This window comes from Chelonia mydas, chromosome 3 (assembly GCF_015237465.2).
Source record: "Chelonia mydas isolate rCheMyd1 chromosome 3, rCheMyd1.pri.v2, whole genome shotgun sequence".
Taxonomy (NCBI): Eukaryota; Metazoa; Chordata; order Testudines; family Cheloniidae; genus Chelonia; species Chelonia mydas.
In genome coordinates, this window is record NC_057851.1 from 110725833 (window position 1) to 110752516 (window position 26684).

Sequence of the window (26684 nt, forward strand, 5' to 3'; positions counted from 1 at the left end):
CCCAGTAAAGTATCTGGGTTCTTATATCCCATTGTTTTGGCAAATGAAAAGATTCAGGGTTTAGTCTCCCTGTGGGTGCACTGAACTCTCTCTGTTAGCATCAACATACCTGAGACAAAGAGATAAGGAAGCACTGTTTGAATCAAGGCACTTCGCTAACTCCTCTGCTGGAAGTGGTGTTCTGTCCAGCAAAGCAGCTTGAGCACAGTGAGCCAGTGCATCAGCAGGAAAACAAGACTGACACAGCTGGAATTAGAGAGAAGAGAGAGATGAGACTAGGGGAGAGGTAACTGGTGCAGAGAATCAGCACATTCTGCCAGTCACAGAGACTTACCAGTGTCTCTTAAATAGATTCGGACATGGTGAACTGACAGCTGTGATAGGGAAGCCAAAAATCACTTAACTTCTGCTAAAAAGGAAAACTAAATTGGGAGAGGGGAGAAATCACAGGAGAAGGAAAGGGAAGGGTTTCTTTGGCATTTCAGCGTTTCCAGATTACTTCTATTTTTCTAATATATTTGTCAACTTCCTGTGTTGGCATGACATCATGATGTCACCAATGTTGCCACATTATGGTGTAGAGTCAGTCACGAAGATATTTTGGAACATTTCCAGTGTCCTGCATAGCCAGTTTTCAGGGCACAGGACAGCATCATCACAATCAGGGCCATTTTGTGGAAAATCAAGCTAGAGGGGCAACCATTTTTAGTGAGTATTCAAAGCCATTAGCAACTTCAGCAATGGTGTTCTTCTTCCTTCTCTCTAAGGGTGACCGTGCCATATAGAAAATGTCCTAGCTCTTTTATGCTCCTGTGGTCTTTCAGCGCACACGTTGGCACCAGTTCTGCTGATCTCAGTTTCAAGTGGAAGAGATCTGGTGCTGCCACGAAGCAGGAGCTCAGTAAAGCATCAGACAGTGCAAAAACTGCAGGCAGGAGCAGCTCTGCATTGTTTGGCTCAGCTTCTGTCTACATCTCATAGTCTCAGAAAAGGGGTAGAAAATAGGAATGAGTTGGAGCAACAGAGGAGGGGGGAGAAAAGAGCCTGTAAATTGAAAGTGGGTAGGAGAGGGAATGGGAGGGAGGGCAAAAGCCTAGAACAGTGGTTTTCAGACTGTGGTCCATGGTTCCCTGGGGGTCTGCAGACTGTCTAAGGGGTTCCGCAAAAGGTTATCATTACCAGGGAACAGTGATTTTCCCCCTGGGGTCCACAAACTCCTGAGGGTCTGCACAGTATGTCTAAGATTTACAAAGGAATCTGCACTGCCATTTGAAATTTTTTAAAGGTCCACAAATGAAAAAAAGTTGAAAACCACTGACCTGGAAAAATAAGAACAGCATAAAGAGGAAGGCAGGAAAAGCAGTAAGATTTCAGCAGGGGAGAAAACACAATTGTTATTAAAAGGAGCTAGGTTTATGGGCTCCTGGTTTGAAAGTATATTAAAGGAGCTGGAACTAGGGATAAACAGTAAAGGGGGCACAGAATTAAATACTCCTTATGCTTTCCTTTAGTGTAAGATAGTTCTGTTTTTTTATTCCGAAAAGATGAGGGAAGAGGATGGCTGAGGGGAGTTGGGGGAGGAATGAGCACTTATCTTCAGTGACAGCCCCGCTACCAAAACCGTCACATTCTAAGGTCACCGTGTCGTCCCATTTGTCTGTCTGTTCTCTTGTTGCCTTTTGTCTAAATCCTAGACTATGAGCTCTGTGGAGCAGGGAATATCCTTAGGGGGGTGTTTTATACCATCAAATGAGGCACCAAATCCTGCGTGGGGTCTTCAGATGCTACTACAATAGAAATAAATAATAATACTCAATTTGTCCCTTTGCTGGAACACCTCCCAACCCATGACTTGTGACCATTTTTCACTCACTTTGAAACTCAGGCCACCCTGCTTTCTTTTCCACCCATTTGATCAAAGAACCATCTATCAGCATAGCCACATTGTGTGTGTGTGTGTGTGTGTGTGTGTATATATATATATATAATATATATATATAAAAAAAAGCCAATTTCCACACTGCTGTATAAACCCCTTTCTCCCCCAAGAGAGCTTGCTTCAAGCAGAATCTGGATATGTTTTGCACTGAATCAAAAGTTCTGAGGTTGGAAATTCTTTGTTCCCATCACTCTCTCGCTTTTTTGGGGTAGGCTCTTGACAGCATGGCAGTTTTATGTTTGTTTTTATTAAATATTTTTCCCATTCTTTTCGTCAAGCAATTTTTAGACACAGCTGGGGTTTGAATGTTGGGCAGATGAAAATAAATCTGTAAGGCCACAGGCTTAGGTGTTGTTTCATGAACTGTTTAACTCAACTAGATATGAGCTTTTCCACAAATTAAAAAACAAAAATCTATCCTATGCCTGCAGAGACAGGGTGTGCTGTGGGCTTGGGAATCATCTGGTCAACCACAGAACTTCTGGAACCAGAAAATACAGATGAAATAAAAAACATATTTATTAAAGTGTAGAGGAAAACTCAAAGAAATAAAAGCTTAGCTATGCAGTGAGCTATTATTTTAGCATGGCACTCTATCACCCCACAGCACCTTCAGCTATACTGTTGTCATGTGTTTTTGCTTGGCAGTGTTCCTGATGCAAAATGAGAGAGATGTATAAAGACGGTTTCATTTAGTCGAGAGATTATTATTTATTATCTTTTCAGTGTGTATATACAAGTTAAAAAACATCAATCCCAAGCTCTATGCTATTTTAAGAATTTTTTTAAAATGCAAGCCGTATAATAAAATAACAAACCCAGGGGTTTCTTCTCATCAAAGAACAATAAACCAGCCAACATATTGCTAATGGACAATTGGACTAAGACAAATGTTTAAAGTATGTAAACTGTAAAACTTTTAAAGAAGAAATGATGACACAGCAGCATGGACATACATAACACAGGTGTTTAGAAAGCTTCCATGGGTGAATGCCATCAGTTTCTGCAAAATATAAACTTTCTTAAAGATAAAATAACCTGAAATCTCTATCCCTTATAATTGTGAAGAGAGCCTTTCAAACATAATGCAAGCAGGAATCCATGCAGTGCTGTTTTCTTAAATCTCATTCCAGTGACTCCTGTGCTTCTGCTGCTGCTCATAGCTTTGCCAGGCTCCACCAAAGTGAAGACTGAATAGAGTCTTGTAATTTTTCACTCCAGCCATTCGGAACAATGTTGGATTTGACTCTGCTGCCATTTGGGAAAGGCACGGGGAAGGAGGATTTAAAAACTAAAGTAACAGACCACATCCACTCATGCTGCATTCTCTGGGGTTGGATGGGGAAAGTGAGAGAATGCTCCTTCTGCTAGCAGCCAGAGAAGGTTGAAGGGGCCTCAAATCTATTAGCCAGTATCTGATACAAAAGTGGGAATTCTGAGCAGGGTCAACACCCTAGCTTACCATCTTTACCTTTCCTATCTGGTAAGGTAGGGAATTGGAGTCTCACCTTGGAGTTGTTCCAGAACGCATTCCCCGCTCCCACCTCCTTCACATTGGTCTTTGGATAGTAGGTTTAATCTCTGGCTTATTGGTGTCTGGTAAAATGACAAGGCATTACATGTGAGAGGATGGGAGTGATTGGGTGAGCACGTGGGTTAGTGGGAGACTGATGTGATAAATTATACAAGTACTTTATTGAGAGGTGTGAGAGAGGGGGATTTTGGTGAGAAGAAGAAAGAAGAGGAAAAATCAGAAAAAATGTATGTAAAGAGAGAACGACAGAAGGGGGGGTAGATGGAGAGAGAAAGAAAAGAGGAAACACACTGAAGACAACTCAGGAAAATATAGTCTGTGATCTACTATTGTAAGAAAGCGAAGGGGGAAGTCAGTAAGGCTGGGATATGAGAGTCTATTATAAATGAGAGTCTTAGTAAATTACATTTTTAAATAGAAAGTGTGTTGACAATGTTGGAATTAAGTACATTACGTAATAAGTAGGGCCCTACCAAATTCATGGTCAGTTTTGGTCATCTTTATGGTCATAGGATTTTGAAAATCATAAATTTCATTATTTCAGATATTTAAATCTGAAATTTCATGGTATTGTAATTGTAGGGAGCCTGACCCAAAAAGAGTTGTGGGGGATGGGGGCCACAAGGTTATTGTGGGGGGGTGTTGGGGTACTGCTACCCTTCTGTGCTGCTGCTGGCAGTGGGTCTGCCTTCAGAGCTGGGCAGCTGGAGAGTGGTGGCTACAGGCCTGAACCCAGCGCTGAAGGCAGACCCACCGCCAGCGGCAGAGGAGAAGTAAGGGTGGCATGGTATGGTATTGCCACCCTTCTGCACTGCTGCCTGCAGAGCTGGGTCCTCAGTCAGCAGCCGCCACTGTCTGCCCACCCAGCTCCGAAGGCAGCAGCACAGAAATAAGGGTGGCATGGTATGGTATTACCACCCTTATTCTGCGCTGCTGCTGCTGGTGGGGTACCGTCTTCGGAGCTGGATGCCCGGCCAACAGCCACTGCTCTCCAGCTGCCCAGCTCTGAAATCAGTGCAGAAGTACTGCTACCCCCCTAAAATAACCTTGTGACTCCCCTGCAACTCCCTTTCAAGTCAGGCTCTCCAATTTGAGAAACACTTGTCTCCCTGTGAAATCTGTCTTAGAAATATCTACCAGTGCAGGAATTAATGGACATTTATATGCCAATATGCATACTTATGACAAATTTATAAAACAGTTTAAGCAAATCCATTAAAGTCAAAAAATTTAAATTCCAAAACTTCAGAATCTGACAACACGTTCTTATGTGAATCTTTCAGGTCAGAGCTCCAGGTGGTTTTAGACAACAGCATCATCATACCTAAACAAAATGTACTTTATCTTACTAATAATCACCCACAGTTCAGTAGTGAACTCTATGGAGGAAGCATTGGAACAGTGTGTGAAGTCAAATCTTTATGGATGAGATTTTCAGCAGCGCTCAGCATTGATCTATCTCTGATCACATTGAAGTCCACAGGAATTTTACCACGGAGTTCAATGGGAACAGAGTTAGGCCTATTCTGAGAGCTTCTGAAAATCTCTCCCTTAAAGATTTTATCAGGAAATAGGTGAATTTTGCCCCTAGATATTTTATTACCATTACTGTACATCTCAAATAGCTTTCATGACTCTCTCCATGTCTGGGATAGATTCAAAGTCATAATTAAAGTTGGACTAAGTATTGAGGAGTCAGTATAGTCAGAAATCTAGTTTAGAGCTAATCTTTATTAATAGATTATTGTTGTTATTATTGCCACTGTCTTTGCATGTATAGTTTGCAGTATTGTATAGTCCTGTTAGTCCCAGGATATTAGATATACCTGGTGGGTGAGGTAATATATTTTATTGGACCAGCTTCTGTTGGTGACAGAGACAAGCTTTTGAGCTTATAAAGAGCTCTTCTTCAGATGTTATGTAACACATTATGTTCTATATTATTATATATTATCTACAGTAGAACCTCAGAGTTATGAACACCTTGGGAATGGAAGTTGTTCATAACTCTGAACAAAACGTTATGGTGGTTCTTTCAGAAGTTTACAACTGAACATTGATTTAATACAGCTTTGCAACTTTACTGTGCAGAAGAAAAATGTTGCATTTAACCATCTTAATTTAAATTAAACAAGTACAGAAACAGTTTCCTTACCTTGTCAAATCTTTATTTAAACTTTCCATGTATTTTTTTTAGTAGTTTACATTTAACACTGTACTATGCTGTATTTGCTTTTTTTGTCTCTGCTGCTGCTTGATTGCATACTTAGATTCCAAATGGTTGACTGGTCAGTTTTTAATTCTGGTGTTCGTAACTCTGCAGTTCTACTGTATATCTGGCATATGTAGTTTTATTCAGGTGGATTCCTCGGTGTAATTATTTTGTATTAAAATAATGAAGTTAATATTTTTATGACTGTCACTATCGCACTTGTTGCATTTTGCTGTACTGTATTAAATGCTGCAGGATGGGGGTTATATCCAGCTCTTGGAGCTAAGGAGTTAATCATATTCATGGTGTTTGTGACTTCCTGTTTGAATGAATTTGTTTCCACATTCTGCATTCTTATGGTTGAAGCATGTACCGCAGGTGTCTCTAGATGTGTCACTTTCCGGCAATATATATGCTTTCTAACAAAGCTGTGAGGGTCTGTTGTTTCCCCAGAATGGCACCAGCAGGTATGCATGTAATGTGACCCTACTGCATTTCATGTCATGTTCAGTATAAATATACATTGACTGTTTCATGCTATATTTTGCAGAAGGAGCTCATCTGAAATTAGTTCTCCAATATCTTTAATTTATACTGCATTTAAAGACACACCAAAACTACCAAAATTAATGAGGTGGTTGCTGGAAATGTCTTTTTTATCAGCTGTTTAAATTTATTCAGTTTATGTAAAAACATCCGCAACCTTATATAAAGCGGGGGGAGGGAGGAGGGATGTTTTTGTTTTTTAATTTTCATTTTTAATTGTTTGTAAAATGGAGTTAATACAGTACTTACCTAGATAGCAGGAGCATTGTGAAGCTGTTTGTGAGATGTGTTGCCAGCATCCGATGTAAGATACTATGGATAACATTATTTTTAAAAAAAAAAAAAAGAGTAAGTGACTTAGCAGTCTAATTCTCATTGTGATTAAGTCTTTTAGGCTCCTAATTGTCAAATTTCTAAAGGTCTAAAGATGCAGATAGGCACCTAGTGAGATTCAATGGGGTAAAGCACCTCGGTGCTTTTGGAATCCCAATAGGCACCTATCTTAAGCACCTAAATATGTTTAAAAATCTGGTCTAAATCCCTTTTGCAAATGGGGCTCAGAAGCCTACGTTATTTAAGCACTTCTCAAAATTTTACCCTGTGGCCCTGAGTCAGCAAATGCTTAAGTCTCATTGACTTAAAGTTAAGCGTGCTTTGCTAAATTGGGAACCATAGAAGTGCAAAGTATGGGCCAGATCCTGCAACTGGATCTGCAAATGTGGATCCCTGTGCCAATCAGTTACAGGATCTAGCCCTACGAATGTTGTTGTTGTTAACATCATTGAAATTATTGGTTCCTATACTGCAATATGCTGAATGCTCTCAACTTCTATTGAATTGCCATGGCATCTCTGACTATTATTGCACATTATTGCTGTTTAAGATGCTGTTTGTCTCTTAGAATTCTCTTAACAATGCACGCTCAATATCCTTTCTCTGATTTGGTGGCCACTTTTTCAACATTACTAGAATATTTGTGTTCTTGCAACTTGGGATTTTTATGAATACAGATTCTTCTGACTAGTCCTCTCCACTTAGAAATTTCTATCTCATTGGATTTGTGGAATCATTTCAGTATGGAACAGAAACAAGACACTTTAACGTTTTTGTTTGAGGAGTTTTAGTTAATTCTAACTGGTAAAATTCATAACATAAAACCTTTGTTATGAAAAAGATGTTTAGGCTGTTCTTGTTTCTTTGAGTGACCTGGTAGTTGGAGATGTTACTCAATGACCGTATTAGGGTTTTAGGATTTTGGTAGCAAAGCGTTTGATAACTTTGTTGAGAAAGTAGGGACAATAAGCTTTCTTAAAAGGCAAACATAAGAAGAATCATGAATTGTTCATAAATGTTATGTAGACATCCTACTCACTGCTGTGGTAAATAAGTAAAAACTGACTTCAATTAGTAGAGCCTCGATCTTGATAAATCCTTTTTTTGTTGTTTTAATTGAATTGAGTGTATGTATCACATACTGTACCTTGTGGTTTCTATTTAGAAGATAGTTCATGAAATTACATTAAATTGTTTAGATGTTTTACTTAGTCTGAGTCATGGAGAAAAACTTTTAGTTCCAAACTCTGAACTGATATTAAATAGGGATAGCCATGGACTCTAAAAAAAAATATAATACCTTTTGAAAAGGTTAGTTTCAGATAAACAGGGGAATCCTGCACACAGTACAGTGCCCCTCAAACTCAAGCGAAGTGTGTGTGAGAGCAAGCTCAGGGCTGATTAGAGCAGTGATTCTCAACCAGGGGTCCAAGGCCCCCTGAGGGGTCGTGAGCAGGTGTCCGGAGGGCCACCAAGCAGGGCCACCATTAGATTCACTGGGGCCCAGCGCAGAAAGCCGAAGCCCAGCTGCATAGAGTTGAAGCCCAGGCCCAGAGCCCTGCCACCTGCAACTGAAGCCAAACCCTGAGCAATGTAGCTTCATGGGAGCCCCGGTGGCCTGAGACCCCAGGCAATTGCCCTGCTTGCTACCCCTTAACACTGGCCCTAGCGTTTATATGCAGAAAGCCAGTTATTGTGGCACAGGTGGGCTGTGGAGTTTTTATAGCATGTTGTGGGGGCCTCAGAAAGAGAGAAGTTGAGAACCCCTGGATTAGAGAGCTCCTGGCGTGCTCCTGCCAAGACAATACTTAGCTGGTGCACATCCAGTTTGACCTAAGTTCCATGCAATTCTGAAAATAGGCTCAGGCATATATGCAAGGCTTTAGCCGCTAGCCTCCTCATTGGTGTGTACGCGTCTTACTCTTGTGACTGCCTCCTCCACCTTTGAAAACTGCATTCGCACATACTCTTACAAAGTCATGTTTCTGCCTGGCCAAACATTCAAAAATTTTGGGGCATTATCATTACCCAAATGTAGTTTAAATAGGAGCTTGAGGAGTATTCTAAATTCTTGTAAAGCAGTACCATATACTGGTACTCTCATACAACTCCATTGATAGGCTTGAACTCAATCCTGCAAGTTTTTGAGCAACTTCTGGGAGCAGCAGGACACCTTCTATCCTGATTCAAGTAATCAGAGCTGGTGGTAGCGAGCACCTGGCAGGAATGGGCCCTTGGTTTGGAAATTATAAATACGGCCGCCGGAGGAATAAGTACAAGAATTGTCTTGGAGTGGCCTGTTTCTGGAAAAATAGTCTGCAGTATTGTGAAGCAAATACAGTTTGACTCTAAATGAACAGCTCTGCCTTTTGAACACTTTATTGCAACTTTAACACATTCTGCTTCTTAAAAAAAAAAAAAAAAAAAAAAGTTAAAAACCAGACAAAGAGGCAACAGGAGGCTTTCTGTTCTCTGCCAGTCAGCTTATTGACAGTAGACAGTGGAATGTTTTCTTGTGCTGTGGCTTTGAGTACTTGGCTGCATTCAGGCAGCACCCAAAAGACAAGTTAACAGAGATGTTTTGCATTTTTTCCTCTGTATTTACAACTGCAGCTGACATGAAAGTATCATCATAATGGTCATGGGAGAGGTTTAGTCTCATGATGGCTATCTATGCCAGCTGAAGTATTCCACTCAGTTTAGTGTTGCCAGGAATTGCATCCAGGATATTTATGATGCATTATCTCCAACCTTCATTAGATTTTATTGCATGGGTTGGAATCTGTTAGAAAGCCTGGAGTCAAGAATGTGACATAATCCCATGCAGTTAAATGGCAGTAGCCATGCAGTCCTCATGTTCAAAAGATAGCCAGGGGCATAGTTTTCATTAGACCCCATTTTACCAGACTTTTGTGTAGGAAGGGTTTGGGACAAGACTTAGAAGCCTTATTTGTATTGTGATTTATTTTATTCTAATGGGTGGCAAGCCAGCTTTTTGTTCTTGCTATGCCTCTAGTACTGGAGATCTCATTAATGTGAAGTCGGTCTGCTTTGGAATTTTCTCTTTCAAAAATAAATCATAAAATCAGAAGTAATAGGAGCAACAAAAAGAGTCTGGCTGACACAAACCCTTGTGTTCAGTTGATATAGCTCTGTGTAATAAGGTTATCTTTAAAGGGATACTGTGGAACTCTTATAAACAAAAGTTGGTGCACACATGCTCTGTGTGCTAATATTCACGAACCAGTTTCTTGACTCTGAGTGTCAAAATAAATATTTCTGCTTTAAAAGCTCAGGGGAAATGAGAGATTATCAGGTCTTTCTTTACAGTTTTTTGAAGTACTGTTTTCATCTCCTAATGTACTTACTTTAAAAGAGGTCTGGAATCCTAATGGTAAAACTTTTAAAATTGGACACTTATCAAGTTATACATGATTTTAAAATATAACTCTAGAATGCTTTGTACTTCTATAACATCTTTCCTCCAAAGATCTCAAAGTGCTTTACAACATAGGTGCTCACAAGTCGGGGGGGAGAGCAGGGAAGGAGAGAATGAGGAAGAATTTTGGTCAATGCAATATTGACCCCTATATGGTACCCTGCTATAAAGTTTCTTTTACTCCTGAGGAGCAAGCATTCACTACCACTCGATACCCTGTCACATCAACTGCAGTTTTTGTTAATCATCACAGCAAACACAACTGTGTAGTGATCAGGTCTGTTGAGAGAAATTTGAGGGCCTCAGTACATTGTTTTCTGGGGCCCTGCCCTCTCCAATTTAACTTTTACACAGACATTTTGGAGGCCCCCTGAGCTTGGGGCCCTGGTGCAATTGTTTCCTCTCCAACTCCTTCCCCCCCACACACACAGAGTCAACCCTGGTAGTGATCACTGTTACCCACTGCAGCTTTTTGGCTCATGTCCTATGTCAATTGCTGCTGCTTAAAACTAAGCCAAGAATTTCCTCCTTTTTTGTAGGCCTGCAAATGAAAAGTAAATTTATACTTTTTTGTTTATGAAAATCCCTTGCACCCCAAGATGCCTTCTGAGGAAGGGCAGATGATGTTGCAGTCCCCACTGTTTTTGGATTTCTGCCAGAGGGAAGGGGAATCAGTGCATCCCCCCAGCCATTCTGGCTGTGCCCTATGCCTGGCTATTACTGCCTGGTTTGGGGGCTGCACAAACCATCTATAGCTTCCATCCCCATAAAACCATTTTCCACCCCATGTACTCTTCCAGTATAATGCTTTTTCTATAACAAAGGCCCAGAGGAAAGCTGCCTACCTCTGGACTGAATCTGACTGAGAGGCTTGGACAAACCCTCAGTACAGAGTATCTTAGTCCCTCAATGACCACTATTAATATTTTTGTGCTCTTCTTTGTTTCTACAGCTTCCTATTATTGAAAAAATAAGAATCATTGCTCAGAAGGTTTATGGAGCTGAGGATATAGAATTGTCTCCTGAAGCTCAATCTCAAATCAGTCGTTACAGCAAACAGGTAAAAGTGACATCAAAGCATACAATCAGGAATACACTGGACTTGATTCTCCACAGCCTTGCAGCTTATACTTGTGCAAATGGAGTACAAAATGATTGTAAAATATTATCACATCAATATGGACCATTTTAGGGCTTGTCTACATGGCAAAGTGCATTAAAGGGTTGTGATTTGTAAAGTACACTAATGCAATTGACGTTAATTGTTTCAAAGAGGACTGTGTTAACATGAACTAAGTACCTGCGAACCATCAGGGTCTACAAGGGGAAGACAGAGCACATCATAGAATCATAGAAATGTAGGGCTGGAAGGGACCTCCAAAAGTCATCAAGTCCAGACCTGCTCTGTGGCAGGATCAAGTAAACCTAGACCATCCTCAAGAGTTGTTTGTCAACTCGTTTTTAAATGCTTCCTATGATGGGAACTCCATGACCTCCCTTGGAAGCATGTTCCAGATCTTAACTACCCTGAAAGTTAGAATTTTTTTTCCTAATATCTAACCTATATCTCCCATACTGCAGATTAAGCGCATTACTTCTTGTCCTATCTGTAGTGGACATGGAGAACAATTGATCACCATCCTCTTTAGAACAGCCCTTACATTATTGGAACAATGTTATCAGGTTTCCCCTCGGTCTTCTTTTCTCAAGACGAAGTATTTTCCTGTTTTTCCTAATAGGTCAGGTTTTCTAAACCTTTTACCATTTTTGTTGCTGCCCTCCTGGACTCTTTACAATTTGTCCACATCCTTCCTAAATCGTGATGCCCAGAATGGACACAGCACTCCAGCTGGGGCCTCACCAGTGCCGAGTAGAGCGGGACAGTTACCTCCTGCATCTTACATACAACATTCCTGTTAATACATCTTGGAATCATACTAGCCTTTTTTGCAGCTGTATCATATTGATGACTCTCATTCAGTTTGTGGTCCACTATCACCCCCAGATCCTTTTCAACAGTATTACCGCCTAAACAGTTATTCCCCATTTTGTAGTTGTACATTAGATTTTCCCTTCCCTAAATGAAGTACTTTGCATTTGTCTTTATTGAAGTTTATCTTGTTGAATTCATACCAATTCTGCAATTTGTCACAGTCATTTTGAATTTTAAACCTGTCTTCCAAAGTGCTTGCAATCCCTCCCAATTTGGTGTCATCTGAAAATTTTATAAGCATATTCTCTATTCTATTGTCCAAGTCATTAATGAAAATAGTACTGAATAGTTTCATAGTACTGGATCTAGGACTGACCCCCATAGACCCAACTAGATGTGTCCTCCCAGTTTGATAGAAAACCTTTGATTAACTACTCTTTTAGTACAGTCTTTAAACCAGTTGTACACCCATCTTATAGTAATTTCATCTAGAGCACATTTCCCTAGTTTACTTATGAGAATGTTTTGTGGAACTGTGTGAAAATCCTTACTAAAATCAAGGTCTAGTCTTTCCCCTTATTTGCTAGGTCGGTAATCCTTTCAAAGAAGGAGATGAAGTTGGTTTGGGATGATTTGTTCTTGACAAATCCATGCTAACTTTTCCTTATAACCGTATTATTCTCCAGATGCTTACAAATTGATTGTTTAATAATTTGCTCCAGTATCTTTTCATGTATTGAAATTAGAGTACTGGTCTATAATTCCCCAGGTCTTCCTTGTTTCCCATTTTAAAGATAGGTACTATATGTCAGAATACTTTACAAATCACAGCCCTCTGTTATGCTTTGCCGTCACCGTGTAGACATTTCCTTACGACTCACTTTGCACAAGTGTAAATATCTACACAAAGTGCAAGGTACCGGAGAATTGGGTCAAAAATTGGACAGGTTTGATTTTATATTTGACAGAATATAATAAATTCAACTTTTTTCTTATCTGATATACTCAACATTTGTTTGTTGATTTTTCAAGCTGGTGTATAAGCCACAGCACATGGATCAATAATGTTTTTTTCAAGATAAATTTCATTTGTACAAACTTTCTTCCATGTGGTTAATCGCAATCGCTTTCCTGCTAAGGCATCAATTACTCCTAGATTGCATATCATAGGTGCTATTTGTACCACGGTTTTTTAGTCATTCTGGTGAAAGGAAGCCTTTTCTCTATCAAGCATCTCTTTTAAATATCGTGAGTGTGTCTACATGTTTGAAAACTGTGTGCCTTTATTTAATCTTAAAACAGATGATTAAGATGATGTGTAACAGGTAAGATGTTGCAGGTTAGGGACTTCATTTGCAACTTTAAAAATCAGAATTAGATGTTTTCCTAAAAGATAGGCTCTGGTTCAAACAGGAATTATTTTGGGGAAGTTCTGTGGCCTGAGTTAGACAGGAGGGCAGACTAGATGATCACAGTGGTCCCTTCTTGCCTTGGAATCTGTGACTCTATTAATCTGTAAATAACCTTACAAATAATATTTCTTCCTTCTTTGTCTTCTGTCAGGGTTTTGGAAATCTTCCAATTTGTATGGCAAAAACTCACCTGTCCCTTTCCCACCAGCCTGAGAGGAAAGGTGTTCCAACTGGCTTCATTCTGCCTATTAGTGATGTGCGGGCCAGCATCGGAGCTGGGTTCATCTACCCATTAGTAGGAACGGTGAGTGACAAATTAGACTTGAAATGTATCTTTTCTCTCTCTTCATAACACAATTTGTCATGAAAGCACATTCTCTTTTGCTATTCAGAGCAACAGACTATATGTAGTTAGGTGAGTTTTCATTTGTTATATAAGTGATCCCAGAGAGTTCATGTTTTAAAAATCATTTTATTCTCCTGTGTCTTTTGGCTCCAGGCCAGTAGGACAAGATGGGCTAATGTAATTCCTCAACTGGAGTTTCACATTTCATTTGAAAAAGTAGCTCTTGTGTTGGTGTTTTGGACATTTTCAAGTGAGTTTAAGGGAATTAGGCACCCAAATTACACAGAAAATGAGATTTACAAGCCTGACTTCCTTAGTTTCTTGAAAATTTCAGCCTGTATCCACAGCCTGCTGGATTTGGATGGATGTACTGAAGGCTTTGCATGTGTATTTTTAAATATATCTGCCAGTATCAGCTATTCTACTATGTTTGCATAAAGTATAAGATACTAATAAGAACCTATCATTGCATTTTTAGGAATAACTTTGTAACTCTGTTCATTATAGAAACATTTTCTTCCTACCCATCCCTTAAAAGTAGCAGCTTAGAGTACAAGGCTTATAATGTGTAATGTTCCACTTCTTCATTTGGTGTACTGTTGTGATTCGTAGAAGCTGCTGCCCTTACCGCCAGCCCCATAAATTCTGTTGTGAACAGCTTCTGACATCACATGGCATGAGCTATTACTAGTCATGTAGCTGAATCATGGAATGGTGCTAGAGAAGGGACACAGGCACTACTGCATTTCCGGAGAACACTCGCCTGGTGTTATCTCATCTTCCCAGAACGCAGCATGATTTCCTTACATGGCAGCACGCTGGGGAATGGCTGAGAGCATCTAACTTATCTAACTTAAATTCCCTCTGAAACATTCAAATGTTGGAAGCAAGGAAGGAAGTCGTTCCTGAGAAGGAGAGGTCCTGGAGTTCAGGGAACTGTGTCATTAGGACTCACTGGCCTTGGGGATATGCTTTCTATGTACATGACCAGGGTAAGTGCATTCACCACAAGTGCGGCACAGTGGCTACTAGGATTTTCTAGAAGTGCTGTCAATCATATGGTTGGACCCTTCCATGTACAGTTAGTAAATGACACTCATAACATCTGATACTTTGATGAAGAAGAGTAAACTCTAATTACTGACAGTAGAATGAAATAATTAAAAGTTATTTTCTTACTGCCAAATTTCAGCTTGGATTGCACACATACATAGGGCCAGGCAGGGAAATGAAACTCAGTTACTGTCTAGTGCTCCTTCAAATTCATGGAAATGCTACTCTTTAGGTTGCCAGAGAAGGATGTGCTGGGGTTGGGCTTAGTAGTGAGGCCTGGTATGCACATTTTAGTGCATACTAGCCATGACTTGGCATAAATCTATGTTTTGTGCAGATTACTGCTAGGCCTAATTGGAGTAATATGCATGGGGAGGGTTGTCCATGGGTCAGTGGTGGCCAGAATAAGAGCTCAAGTGTGCCTTTTATAGTGTTTGCCCATCTGGGGCAGTTATGCCAGTTTCAAGGCTGGAAAAAAAATTTGGGTGGTCATGGAGCAGGTTTTGCATATGTAATTTCCGACTGGACAGACTTTGAAAGGCACATGTGAGCCAGGCACTCTGTCTTTAATGAGAGATGTAGTGCTCTCATGCAGATCTTTTTCATATCAAGAACTGAATGGACAATTTAATGTGTAACCTACAGTGTGTCTGTATGTACTTTTAGTCAGTTTTTATTATTATGTATTTGTATTCTAACAGAGCCTAAAGACCCCTATTGTACACACATAGAGTAAGTGTCCAAAGAGTTACAATCTAAATAGACAGACGCTGGGTGTAACATATAAGCAGAATGATCACATGATTATATGCAAAAGTCATATTAATTCTTCAATTTCCTCTTTTCTTGTTGTTGTTTGATTGTTTTCAGATAGACTATACTTTTAACTAGTTTTTCTAATATTGCTTACATAAGGTAATCATAACAGCCCCTCTTTAAAGATTTGTTGACACTTGTGAACTTGTTAAGCAAGACATTATAATCCACTGACCACTAAGGAGTCCAAATAAGATTTCTTCTGTGGCTCTTAATTTATTCATTTCTACTTTATATAAAAAGTAAAGTAAACCTATAAAATAAGCTCCTTAAAACTTTTGTAGTCATATGCAAACTAAATGTAATTAAATGAAAATAAATGTATATTTCAAAATATAGATCCTGTTATGAAGTTCCTGGTTTTAGTAGCATTTTGGAGCTCTGTAATCAGATTTCTAGAAGGATCACTCATATAGAGTTATCACTCACATTACAGAATTAAAGGTTATGATTATCATTAAACAAACTGTAGTGATAGTTCTGTGCATTTTGCTTTTTCACCCCTATCCAGATGTTCCATGCTCTGGAAGTGCTATGCTGTCAGCAAATTTGCATGTTTCATTGAGCCCTAGGATTTGCAGGCATTATTCTTTCTTGCACAGCTCAATATTCCATAGCCACTTAGTCTAAATATGTAAGGAAGCCACCTGAAAATATTTGGTTAGCCAAAAAAAAATTAGAAGGGAATGAATGCTGGAGGTTTTTACCTTGATCATCAAAGTAACCAGTGATCAGATACTATGGTACTATCCTTAAAATAGATAGCACGTGGGTAAACATCCCATTTTAAAATCAGGTTGGATTAGATTATGAAGAAGAAACGCAGTGTTTTAAAAATTATTTTGTTGGTTGTTGGTTCAGTTAGGGAAAGGACAAGAATCCTAATATTTAATTTGCAGAGACCCTTAAGGTGTTCAGAAGTCTCTTAATTCCACAGTACATGATATAGCACAGCACATTCATTGACACTGCAGTGATAATTCTAATACTAATTAAGTGTCGGGCATCACACTAGTTTTAAAGTATGGTTTTCACCTGTAGGTATTCCCTTCACTTCAGCGTGGAAGAGCTGTTCAGTTGTTTTTGTTAATTGCTTTAGTACAGAAAACAGCTTATTGTAACTCTGCTTTAATTGGCATGGCTCAAAGCTCTCTACTATAAGAACAAACTTAACCTGAAAGAGTATTTTCAAGAAAATAGGTAATAAATTCTCTTTCAGCAATAATTATTTGCAATAACAAACATGTGATTTAACCTTGTATTACTAGAATGTGTAAATTAATGCAATTCATATTTAACCTAGCATTGAAATGGGACATATAGCTTCTTGTGTAACACAAACATGGTATGTTGTCTTCACATTCTGTAAGCAGTGTTAGCTTTGTGTTATGGTTGGCTCGGTTTCCCTTTCAGCATGGAAGTCTTTCCAGGAAAAATGAACTGAGCCTTATCAGAGGAAATCAGCAGTAAAACAAGAGGTGTATGTAATTAACATTGCATGGCTTTTATCACAGTTCCCTGTGACCCTGACCCAGGGGCTGCATCACTCTCACAGGTGGACTGTTGACATCATTGCTTGGCTTTACAAAGTGGAGGCAGGAAGGCTGTTGGAGTATGTTTAGGAAACCAGTGAAGTCCTTCACTAGTAATGCTTGGGTGGAGAATTACTCGATTTTGTAATGTGATTCTACCCACCCTCAGAAAGCCACTGCAGTTTTGTTGCTGTGTTCCATATACTGCACAAGTATGCAAGCTTCTTTTATTGCAGTCTGGTTCAGTTAAGAAACAGTATTTTCAATCATGCAAAAAAGTGTCTCCTTTAAGGGATGAGAGAGAAAACTTATTTGACTTTGAATTACCTCACAATTAATGGCATAGTACAACTCCAACTTTTGCCGTGATTCATCTCTGATAACATCACTGTGAACTTGAAACATTTACACCCCAAGTCACATTTTAAATAAAGATTTTTAAATACAGGTTAATGTTATTTATAAGGCAACTAAAAATATGCACAGCCTTCTGTACCAGACAAGCCCTACAGTGTCACAGATGCTGCATACTGACCTATCTGGAGGAAAGGTCAGCCTGTCACAGAATCTTATTCCTCCCCCTCACACAAAAAACACCTCCAGATCCTGTGTGATGAATTGTGAAATGATACACTCTCACTCTGCTAGCAGTGATTATTGGGACAGCCCATCTCCTTGTCTGATTTGACACTAGCTATAAGAATTACAAAGCCCTCGTTAATTTCCAGGTGTGGCCCACAATGTCTGCCATGCTAAAATAATTCCTTGGATGGTATTAAGAGTAGACCTCTTAATGGTCTAAACTGTTTGAGTGCTCTGTGAGGAGAGGAATTTTTCACACCACTAGTGCATTTACAATTTATTGGCATCTTATTATTGTGGCAAATAACATAAATACGTTTAGTGTGGCTGACCCTTTAAGGGGAGTTGGGCCCAGCCCCACCTATGACTAATCAGCTGCCTACCAGCTGAAGCTGTGAGGCCAGGGATCAGGTGATAGTTTGAAGATCACCCACCCCAGCTGGGAGGCAGCTGATTAGTCACAAGTGGGTCTGGGCCCAATTCCTCTTAAAGGGCCAGCCATCCTGTGGTGTGGAGGAGTTATCATTTTAAAATGTGTATGGTGGTGAGATTTATAACTAGCTTGCAAACTATCTAAGTTAAGAGCTTTTAAGTACAATCTTTAGCATGCTCACAAAGAAACAGTGCCCAGAAAGACTGTAGGCTAAAGTATAACGGGCTGAAGAGTGCACCACTTGATCTGCCAGTTGTGCATCTTGTCCTGTAAGTATTATGCTGCTGTCTGTATTGTGGTAGCACTAAAAAGCCTCACTGTGCTGCGCAAACACAGATGCAGAAATGATCCCTGCTTATAGAGCTTTCAATCTAGTTTGAAATGAGATGTGATAAATAAATAGAAGTGAGGGTTGGGGAAGAGGACAAGATCACCTGGTTACACACGTTAGCTATTGCATAACATGGTGGTTTCACACTGAAAAGTTTTAATAAAATGAGCTGTCTCCAACCACCACACCAGCCAGCCTCATTGGTTTGGCTGTTTCCCGGTAGACATCACAGTAGAAATAGGGGAGGAATTTGGGTGGAGAGGGAACTGGCCATATGGATTAATTCAGGGAGGATATTCCATGTATAAGGGACAGTATAGATGTGTACAGGAGAAGGTTGAAAATGCTGATCAAATGATGGCAGTTAATGTGATAAAAGATGAGCAGATTAGTGTAGATCGAATGGTGAAAGAGTCTTAAAGGTGAGGACAAGAAGTTTGAAATGGAACTTTGAAATGAAAGTTTGATGCAATGGAAAATAAGGATTGAAAGAGGGGCTTTTATGTGGTCATAACTATCTCAGCAGCTGCATTTTGAATCAATTGAAGGGGTGATGTGTGTATTTAGGGTAGGACAGAGAGGAGAAGGCAGGAGATGATAGGATCTGAATGAAAGTTTTAGCTGACTGGAAAGAAAGAAAAGGTCAGACTCTAGATATATTATAGAGAGAGAAATGGCAGCACTTGGACTCAGCCTAAATGCGTGGGGCAAGGGAGAGGTAAGAGTCAAGGATGAACACCAGGTTATGAGTCTGGAGAGAGGATGGGGTATTGTCAACAACGACAGAGAATGGGGGAGAGGGGATGGTTTGGAAGGAAAGATAAGCTCAGTGTAAATCATATTAAGTTTGACAAGAATTATAACCAACAAAGCCATAGAAACAATGTGGGTGAGGTAAAACAGAAGTTGCTCTTGTAAAAGATATTACCTCGCCCACCTTGTCTCTCTAATATCCTGGGACCAACACGAGTTCAACAGTGTCATAGGCAACAGAGAGAGAAAGAATAATGAGAATGGAGTACAGGCCCTGAGACTTGGCCATGAAGAGGTCATGAGACCAGTTGATTAGAGTACTTTCAGTGAAGTGGAGATGGCACTGCTGATTATTAGGGAATTCTTTGAATGAGCATATGAAATAGATGGGAAAAAACAAAAGGTAGAGTTGGTTTGAGAGAAAGCTGCTCGGAAACGTCACAAGAATCTAAGACATTTAACAATTGTATAAAAGAGAGAGGGCCATGTATTTAATAGGACAGCCAACTCAGACTTCTTCATGAAGTCTAACATTAACTGCTGTTTGCCTGAAGCATTGAGTAGAACAAAGGCACAAGATAATCGTGTCTCTCTGTCACACACATTTATATCTGGTTATGTCGTTGTGCAAATGCTTATTTAAATCAGTGAGCTAGTACCATAGAAAATACATCTTCCTGGAAAACAGGGAGAGGAAAAATCACCTGGCACATACCATTTCTTGACACGTACTCAAGGTATTTTCATTCTCCATAAATAGTACATATTTAGTTTTCTGTTGACAGTCGTGTTTAGAAGATATTAATGCTAGACGTACTGTTAACCCACCACCTTATGCTGACAAACTGGGAACTTTATTCTAAATCAAGCCTAAACCCAGCTGCAGGGCACCAATAAAACAAATTACAACATACTGAATTTCCTCTGCACCATTCTGAATTGCTTTTAGATTGATCAAGGTCCAACATCTGTGAGTTTAGCAGAGTGCATTATAACCTGAAACGGCTAAGAAATTTCTTGTTGAGAAATAACATTTGCATAGACCAGGGCATCACTTCTGGCAGATTGATTAGTCAGCTGGGTCACTGCTTTGCAGAACTGTTTCTGGGCAGGAGGTGGAAATAGTTCAATTTGTAAAGTTAGACAATAGATCCTAGCATAGCAAAAAACAAAAAGCCTTTGTCTTGATGGATTATTTAATCCTTTGGAGCAAAGAGCCTGGATTTGCCCAGTTCAGTGTGCCCAAGAGCTGTCACACTCAAAGTGCTTCTACTAAGGAATTACTCTTGCTTTGTATATGCAGAACTATCCTTAGCCATATATACTCCGTGGGCACAACCCCCATTAAAGAGAATTATTGTAATATGACAGTATTTATACATATCTCTAAACACTTCAAAGGATACCTTGCGTTGAAAAATCACGAGTGTACTCTGTGAGGTTTCATAAGTCTTTTTTTTTTTTCAAGGATTTTCAATATGCAGCTCTAACATGAAGTTAAAAGACGATATGCAGGTTCTTAACTCTATATAATATTTTAATAAATAAAACAATTTATTGCATCCAATGAAGTGAGCTGTAGCTCACGAAAGCTTATGTTCAAATAAATTGGTTAGTCTCTAAGGTGCCACTAGTACTCCTTTTCTTTTTAATAAATAAAACGTGCCTACAATTGTCACTTTAAAAAAAATCATTTAAATGGATTTTTTTTAAATTAGGTACATGTTTATAGGAAAGGGTCTTATATTTCACCTTCGTCAATAACTAGGACGCTTAACTTAATCCACCTCTGACACTGAATTTTAAAATCTCCCTTTCTCCACCCCAGATTAAACATGTATTATATGTAAATTACATAGTTATAGGCAACCGTGTTGTTAATCTAAGTCACCATTATTTATACTGAAAGAATTTTAACTATCTAGTTTATTTTTCACTATGTATGCAGGAGGCTTTTTTGGATTTCTAGCACTTTGCTCAAGTGGTACAATGAAGTTAGTCTGATTTTATTAATAGTCATTTTCACTTTGTTCCTGTGTATCCAGAGTTCTCAGCTGAGGTGAACTGTGCTGAAATATGGTTAAAATTGTATTGCGGACAACCTGAGTTCTAGTATGGTTTGTCTGGGCAATGTGGCCGGGTCAAGTGCTGTTATACTAAACAGTAATGTAGTTATGTTCATGAAAAATGCTACTTTAAGCAAAACGCTGTTAAGCGAATCCAATTTCCCCATAAGAATTAATGTAAATAGTGGGATTAGGTTCCAAGGAAATTTTTTTTCCAGACAACAGTCATTATATGCGTATACAGTACAAGTTTTAAATAATTTTAAACAAACAATTTAATACTGTATTCACCAATGATGATTGTGAAGCTTGGTTGAGGCAGGGGCTGAGCAGGGTTGGGGCACGGAGGCTTGCCCCACTCCACCTGCCGGACATTCCAGCCAGGGAGCGGGATCAGGATGTGGGGGCTTGCCCCATCGTGCACAAAGTTCCAGCCAAGGAGTGGGGTCGAGGCGTGGGGGCTTGCCCCATTCCACCTGCCCGGTGCTCCTGCCAGGGAGCGGGGATGGGGGCTTTCCCACTCCCCAGCGGGAATGCTGAGTAGGTGGAGTGGGACAAGCCCCCAACACCGCTCCCCAGCAGATCGCTGGGTGGAAGGGCAGAGCAGGGCGAGCCAAGAAACCTTATAACGGAACATTGCACGACTTTAAAGGAGTATGTTCTCTAATAGATCAGCAACCTAATAATGAAACAATGTTAACCGGGACAACTTTAAGTGAGGAGTTACTGTACTACAAATAAAGCTGTAGTAGAGGAACTCATTATACCATCATTACAGCCATGGTTTTGGTACAGTATGGGGACAGTTAAGGTCCATGCTTCAAAATCTTGGCTACAAAATCAGTTATACTTTAACCATAATGTGTGACAATCATGTTGTAATGAGGCCCACCAACTTGGCTGCTTTTTCTGAACATTTAATTCACCTGTCTGATGAAGTATTGATGATAACCTCAGTGCAGGAGAGAAGGTTGTCTTTTCAGCAGTTATAAAAGGAGAAAAGAGATGAGGATCTTCTGTGGACGTAGGAACTCTTTAGATAATGCTTAGTAGCTTGTTTTCAGATATCTTAAAAGACTTACAAGAAAATAACACAGCTGCACATGGGGGATGCCATTTGGGACAGAAACAAACAGTAGATTTTGGCTTCAGCTTTATTTGCAACTAACATAACATGAAGGGGGAAACTCTGCATGTACTGAATTGCAACCCAGCAATGGGAAGTTAGGGTTTTGAGCAGTTTACCCACAGTATATGTATGGCATTTGTTCACTGGTGCTGAAGGCAGAGCAGGAAGAGGCTGCTCTGCCACTGCATTTTTATAGCTGGCAATCTGTTGACTGATCCCAATACTGCTCAACATTATAAGAAGACTGCCACTGTGGCACTGCCTACCCTTTCTGTGTGTTTGAGTTCATATATGGTTTGGGGGAAAACAAAGGCCTGATTTGATACCCATTCAGATCTCTAGAAAGACTCTCATTGACTCCAATGCACTTCAGATTAGGCCCTATATTTTCAAACAATTAATTTACAAATTCTCTTGAAATTGTAATATTAAAAGCTGTGTGATTATGTATGTTGAATGTGCTACCTTTGTAGAAGGCAGATAGAACTGAATGTACAAATAGTGTGTCAAGTTTATTGGAAGAGCATCTCTTGGGATTTTTATTTTGCTGATCATTCTTTGTTTTCTATAAACCATTTATCAGATGGCTGTTAGTCATATGATTTGGAGAGCGAAATATCTGATATGTCCCTTGTGTGCAGCCAGAAATTAAGAGTGGAGTTCGTGTCAAATTATTCAAATTCATCCTATCTATATATGAATATGGAAAATATGTAGTGTATATATGTATGAGTTTGGAAATATAATGTTATTTCAAGTTTAAGAGTGATTTAAGGGCCTCTGGCAGGAATCTAGGTGGAGGCTGCTAGTCTGTAACTGAACTGTTTTATTGAGTCCGGATAAATAAGGTGAAAGGCATTTTGAACTTAATAATGTTCCCAGCAACTTGCTTTCCTTCATTAAATTCTGTAATATATGATGAATAATGCACTAATTGACAATAAAGAGGACTGAATATTTGTGCCTATTGGTCAAGGGATTATCCTTGTTAAAACAGGAAATGAACTCTCATTTCCTGTTGTAAAACTATTTTGTGCTTAATCTTTGAAAGAAGATGTGAGGTTAAAAACAGGTTACGCTGTACATAGTAAACATATGCCTCTATTAGAGGTTTTATGGGAAAGGAATGTGCATTTGGCAAATTATTTTAATCTTTAATTGAAAAATGAAGCATGTTGTCTTATTAAGTGTGCAAAGCATATAGAGACACCAGAAACTGATCTCCTGTAATTTTCATGCTACTCTGGTTTTATAACTATAATACCTTTATAGTTACATCCTGTGCACTTCAGTTTAGGATCTTAGTATTTCACAAATGAGGCAAAGTGTTGTCCCCATTTTACAAATGAGGAAAGTGAGACAGAGCTTAAGGAAGGCCTTTTACAAGTCAGTGACAGAGCCAGGAACAAAACTCCAGTCTCTTGACCTACAAAATCATTCTTTAATCACTTGATAGACTACCTGTATGAGACTTTTAGTTGTAAGAAATTGAAATACCAAACTTGTGAATCCTCTCCATTGAAGTGCCCTGTCTTTCATTTCATGAGGATAAGATGGAATTTAGAACACTAGAAAAATTTGCCCTCCCAGAAAAGTCTTCCCCAGATCATAAAAATTGTAATCCTCCCTCCCCCATTCATTTAATCTTTACTCAAAATCATAGGACAAATTCTGACCTGCTATATCCTAGTTATCTGATATGTACAAAAGAATTGCTTTGAAATGACCAAACATTTAAGGATATCAGCCTCATACCTAAATTTCAAACCTACTTCAGGGGAGAGAAGTTCCATAAAGATAGATCAGAAACTGCATCAGAGGCATATAAATCCAGAAGAACAACAGTATATGGCACCAGATTAACTTCACAAAGCACTCTAAAATTGATCCAAAGGCATCTGCAGACACATTTGAGGTACTCACTTCCTTAACATGTCATGGAGTATAGAATGTCCTTTTCTGTCTTATCTCCAATTTGTCTTTCCTGTCTACTCTTGCTGATGATCCCTTCCCCAAAACAGGAAAAACCTTAGTGGCAAAACCTCTTTAAAAATAGTTTCAAGAAATTATAAAACATTATATTCTCATTCTTGAGGCATAAGCCAACTGCTTACTGCCCATGATGAGAGAGAAATTTTCCCAATGGGAGGACTGTTCCATAAATTATCACCACAGGGTTTCTTATATCTTGCACTGAAGCCTCTGGTATGGACCACCAACGGAGGCAGAATAATGGATTATATGGACCAGTCGTCTGGCCCAAATTGGCAATTCTTGTGCTCCCAAATACTCTTCTCCAAGACAAACCTATCTGCCAATCTGACACATTCCCTCTCCCGACCCTCTTCTTTTCTTGGAACAGAGATATGTTCATCTGCATGCCAACATTAACCCTTTCGTCCAGTTTAAATGCCTGTTCTGCATTACTACATTAAAGTGTGGTTAAATGCTTCTTTAATATTGTTATGGTTAGCCTTAGAAGTCTGCAAAAAAAATCTTTCTGTTAAAAGCTAGTGCTGGGCTCCTAAGAAGCAGGGCCCTCTCTGTAATTAATAGCACTAGCTGCCTCTGTGGTCCCATGAGAGAGGAATCCAACCCAGCTGTAAAAATCAGTGAATGTTCCTGAGAAGTGGAATTGGTAGATAAGGCAAAAAATTGTCTTTGTCTCTCCTTACCTTTGCCCTCCAGCACTGACATATGGTGCATGGCTAGTAGTATCGCCAAAGAAAATAAACTTGTACAGTGATATTTGTGGTGGAGAAGCATGTATTATAGCATCTCGTTATTACCCATATAGTTAAAGAACTATATGCATTATTTTCCTTCAGGAACATTAGGTTTTATTTTCTTTATTATTTCATCATTAAATTTTGCTTCCAGATAAAACTTGACACACAAGCTCTGGGCCCAGACTTGATATTTTTAAAAATTGAATTCAATTTAAACTAGTTGCACAGTTTTTTATATTTTATGAATTGGGATGTAAAATTAAAATACACACCGAATAAAGGATTTGCATTGCCATGAAAGCTTTCTGTCCAAGTTGTGTTGGATACCTTCTTCCTTTCTGTGCTTCACTGTGCCAGCTATGCTCAGAGGGAATGTTTGTTAGAAACCCTAGGGCAAAATCTTGAGGGGATGGAGAAATAAGGTATTAATAGTACTGACCCCTTACCTCTGGAATTCAGTACCCAGCAAAAATATGTTTGAACCCTAGCCTTGCCATGGCTACGGGTGGTAAGGTCCATCTCTTTATTTAGGCATTCTAGTAATGGCAGTTGCTTGATTGAAATTTAATCCACTGCACTGTGATACCATCTTAGGTCACTTAAAGGAAACAGATCTAGTTAATGCAGAATATGTGCTTCCCAGCCTATAAGAATATTTGGTAACTTTAACAAATGTGATGGGCACCTTACAATACCTAATAACTATTGTCTCTGTATGCATCCAGTGTGCTCCAGTGCCATGTAGGGTATATCATAAGAATGGCCATACTGGGTCAGACCAAAGGTCCATCAAGCCAAGTATCCTGTCCTGTGACAGTGGCCAGTGGCAGGTGCCCCAAAGGGAATGAACAGACAGGTTATCGTCAAGTGATCCATGCCTTGTCATCCAATCCCAGCTTCTGGCAAACAGAGACGAGGGACATTATTCCTGCCCATCCTGGCTAATAGACATTGATGAATCTTTCATGAATCTATCCTTTTGAACCCCGTTATAGTATTGGCCTTCACAATACCCTCTGGCAAGGAGTTCCAGAGGTTGACAGTGCATTGCATGAAAAAAATACTTCCTTGTGTTTGTTTTAAACCTGCTACCTATTAATTTCATTTGGTGGTCCCTTGTTCTTATATGACGACTTCCTTATTTTTTTTCTCTATACCACTCATGATTTTATAGACTTCTATCATATTCCCCCATTAGTCGCCTCTTTTCCAAGCTGAAAAGTCCCAGTCTTATTAATCTCTTCTCAGACGGAAGCCATTCTATACCCCTAATCATTTTTGTTGCCCTTTTCTGAACCTTTTCCAATTCCAATATAAAAGAACCATGCTGTGATATTTTATTGACTAACTGCTAGCAATCAGCAAAGAGTCAGGACTCTGGGAGCTGTTTAAGAAGCAATTCAGTTCTCTTGAAATTACTTAAACACTTAAGTGTCATCTTAAACCTTTCAGATCACTAAAAGAATTTAGCATTCTTTACTAAGTTTTTTTAAATGTGTTACAGTTCAGAATTAGCTGTACCTTTTACCTCTCTCTGTCTCTCAGTGGGCACCCCTGCAAGTGACA

At 39.4% G+C, this 26684-nt stretch overlaps 1 protein-coding gene across 4 annotated transcripts in view; it reads left to right on the forward strand.

Moving 5' to 3' along the window:
- MTHFD1L (methylenetetrahydrofolate dehydrogenase (NADP+ dependent) 1 like) overlaps window positions 1-26684 on the forward strand; it is a 243645-nt gene that overhangs the window by 167097 nt on the left and 49864 nt on the right. For 3 of the 4 annotated variants that reach the window (XM_037894986.2, XM_037894985.2, XM_043543153.1), the window contains exons 25-26: window positions 10956-11063; window positions 13500-13652. In XM_037894986.2, coding sequence (XP_037750914.1) covers window positions 10956-11063; window positions 13500-13652 — 261 coding nt within the window. Of the gene's footprint in view, window positions 1-10955; window positions 11064-13499; window positions 13653-14306; window positions 14687-26684 lie in introns of all 4 variants that reach the window. The other variant, XR_006289653.1, reaches the window with a different exon arrangement.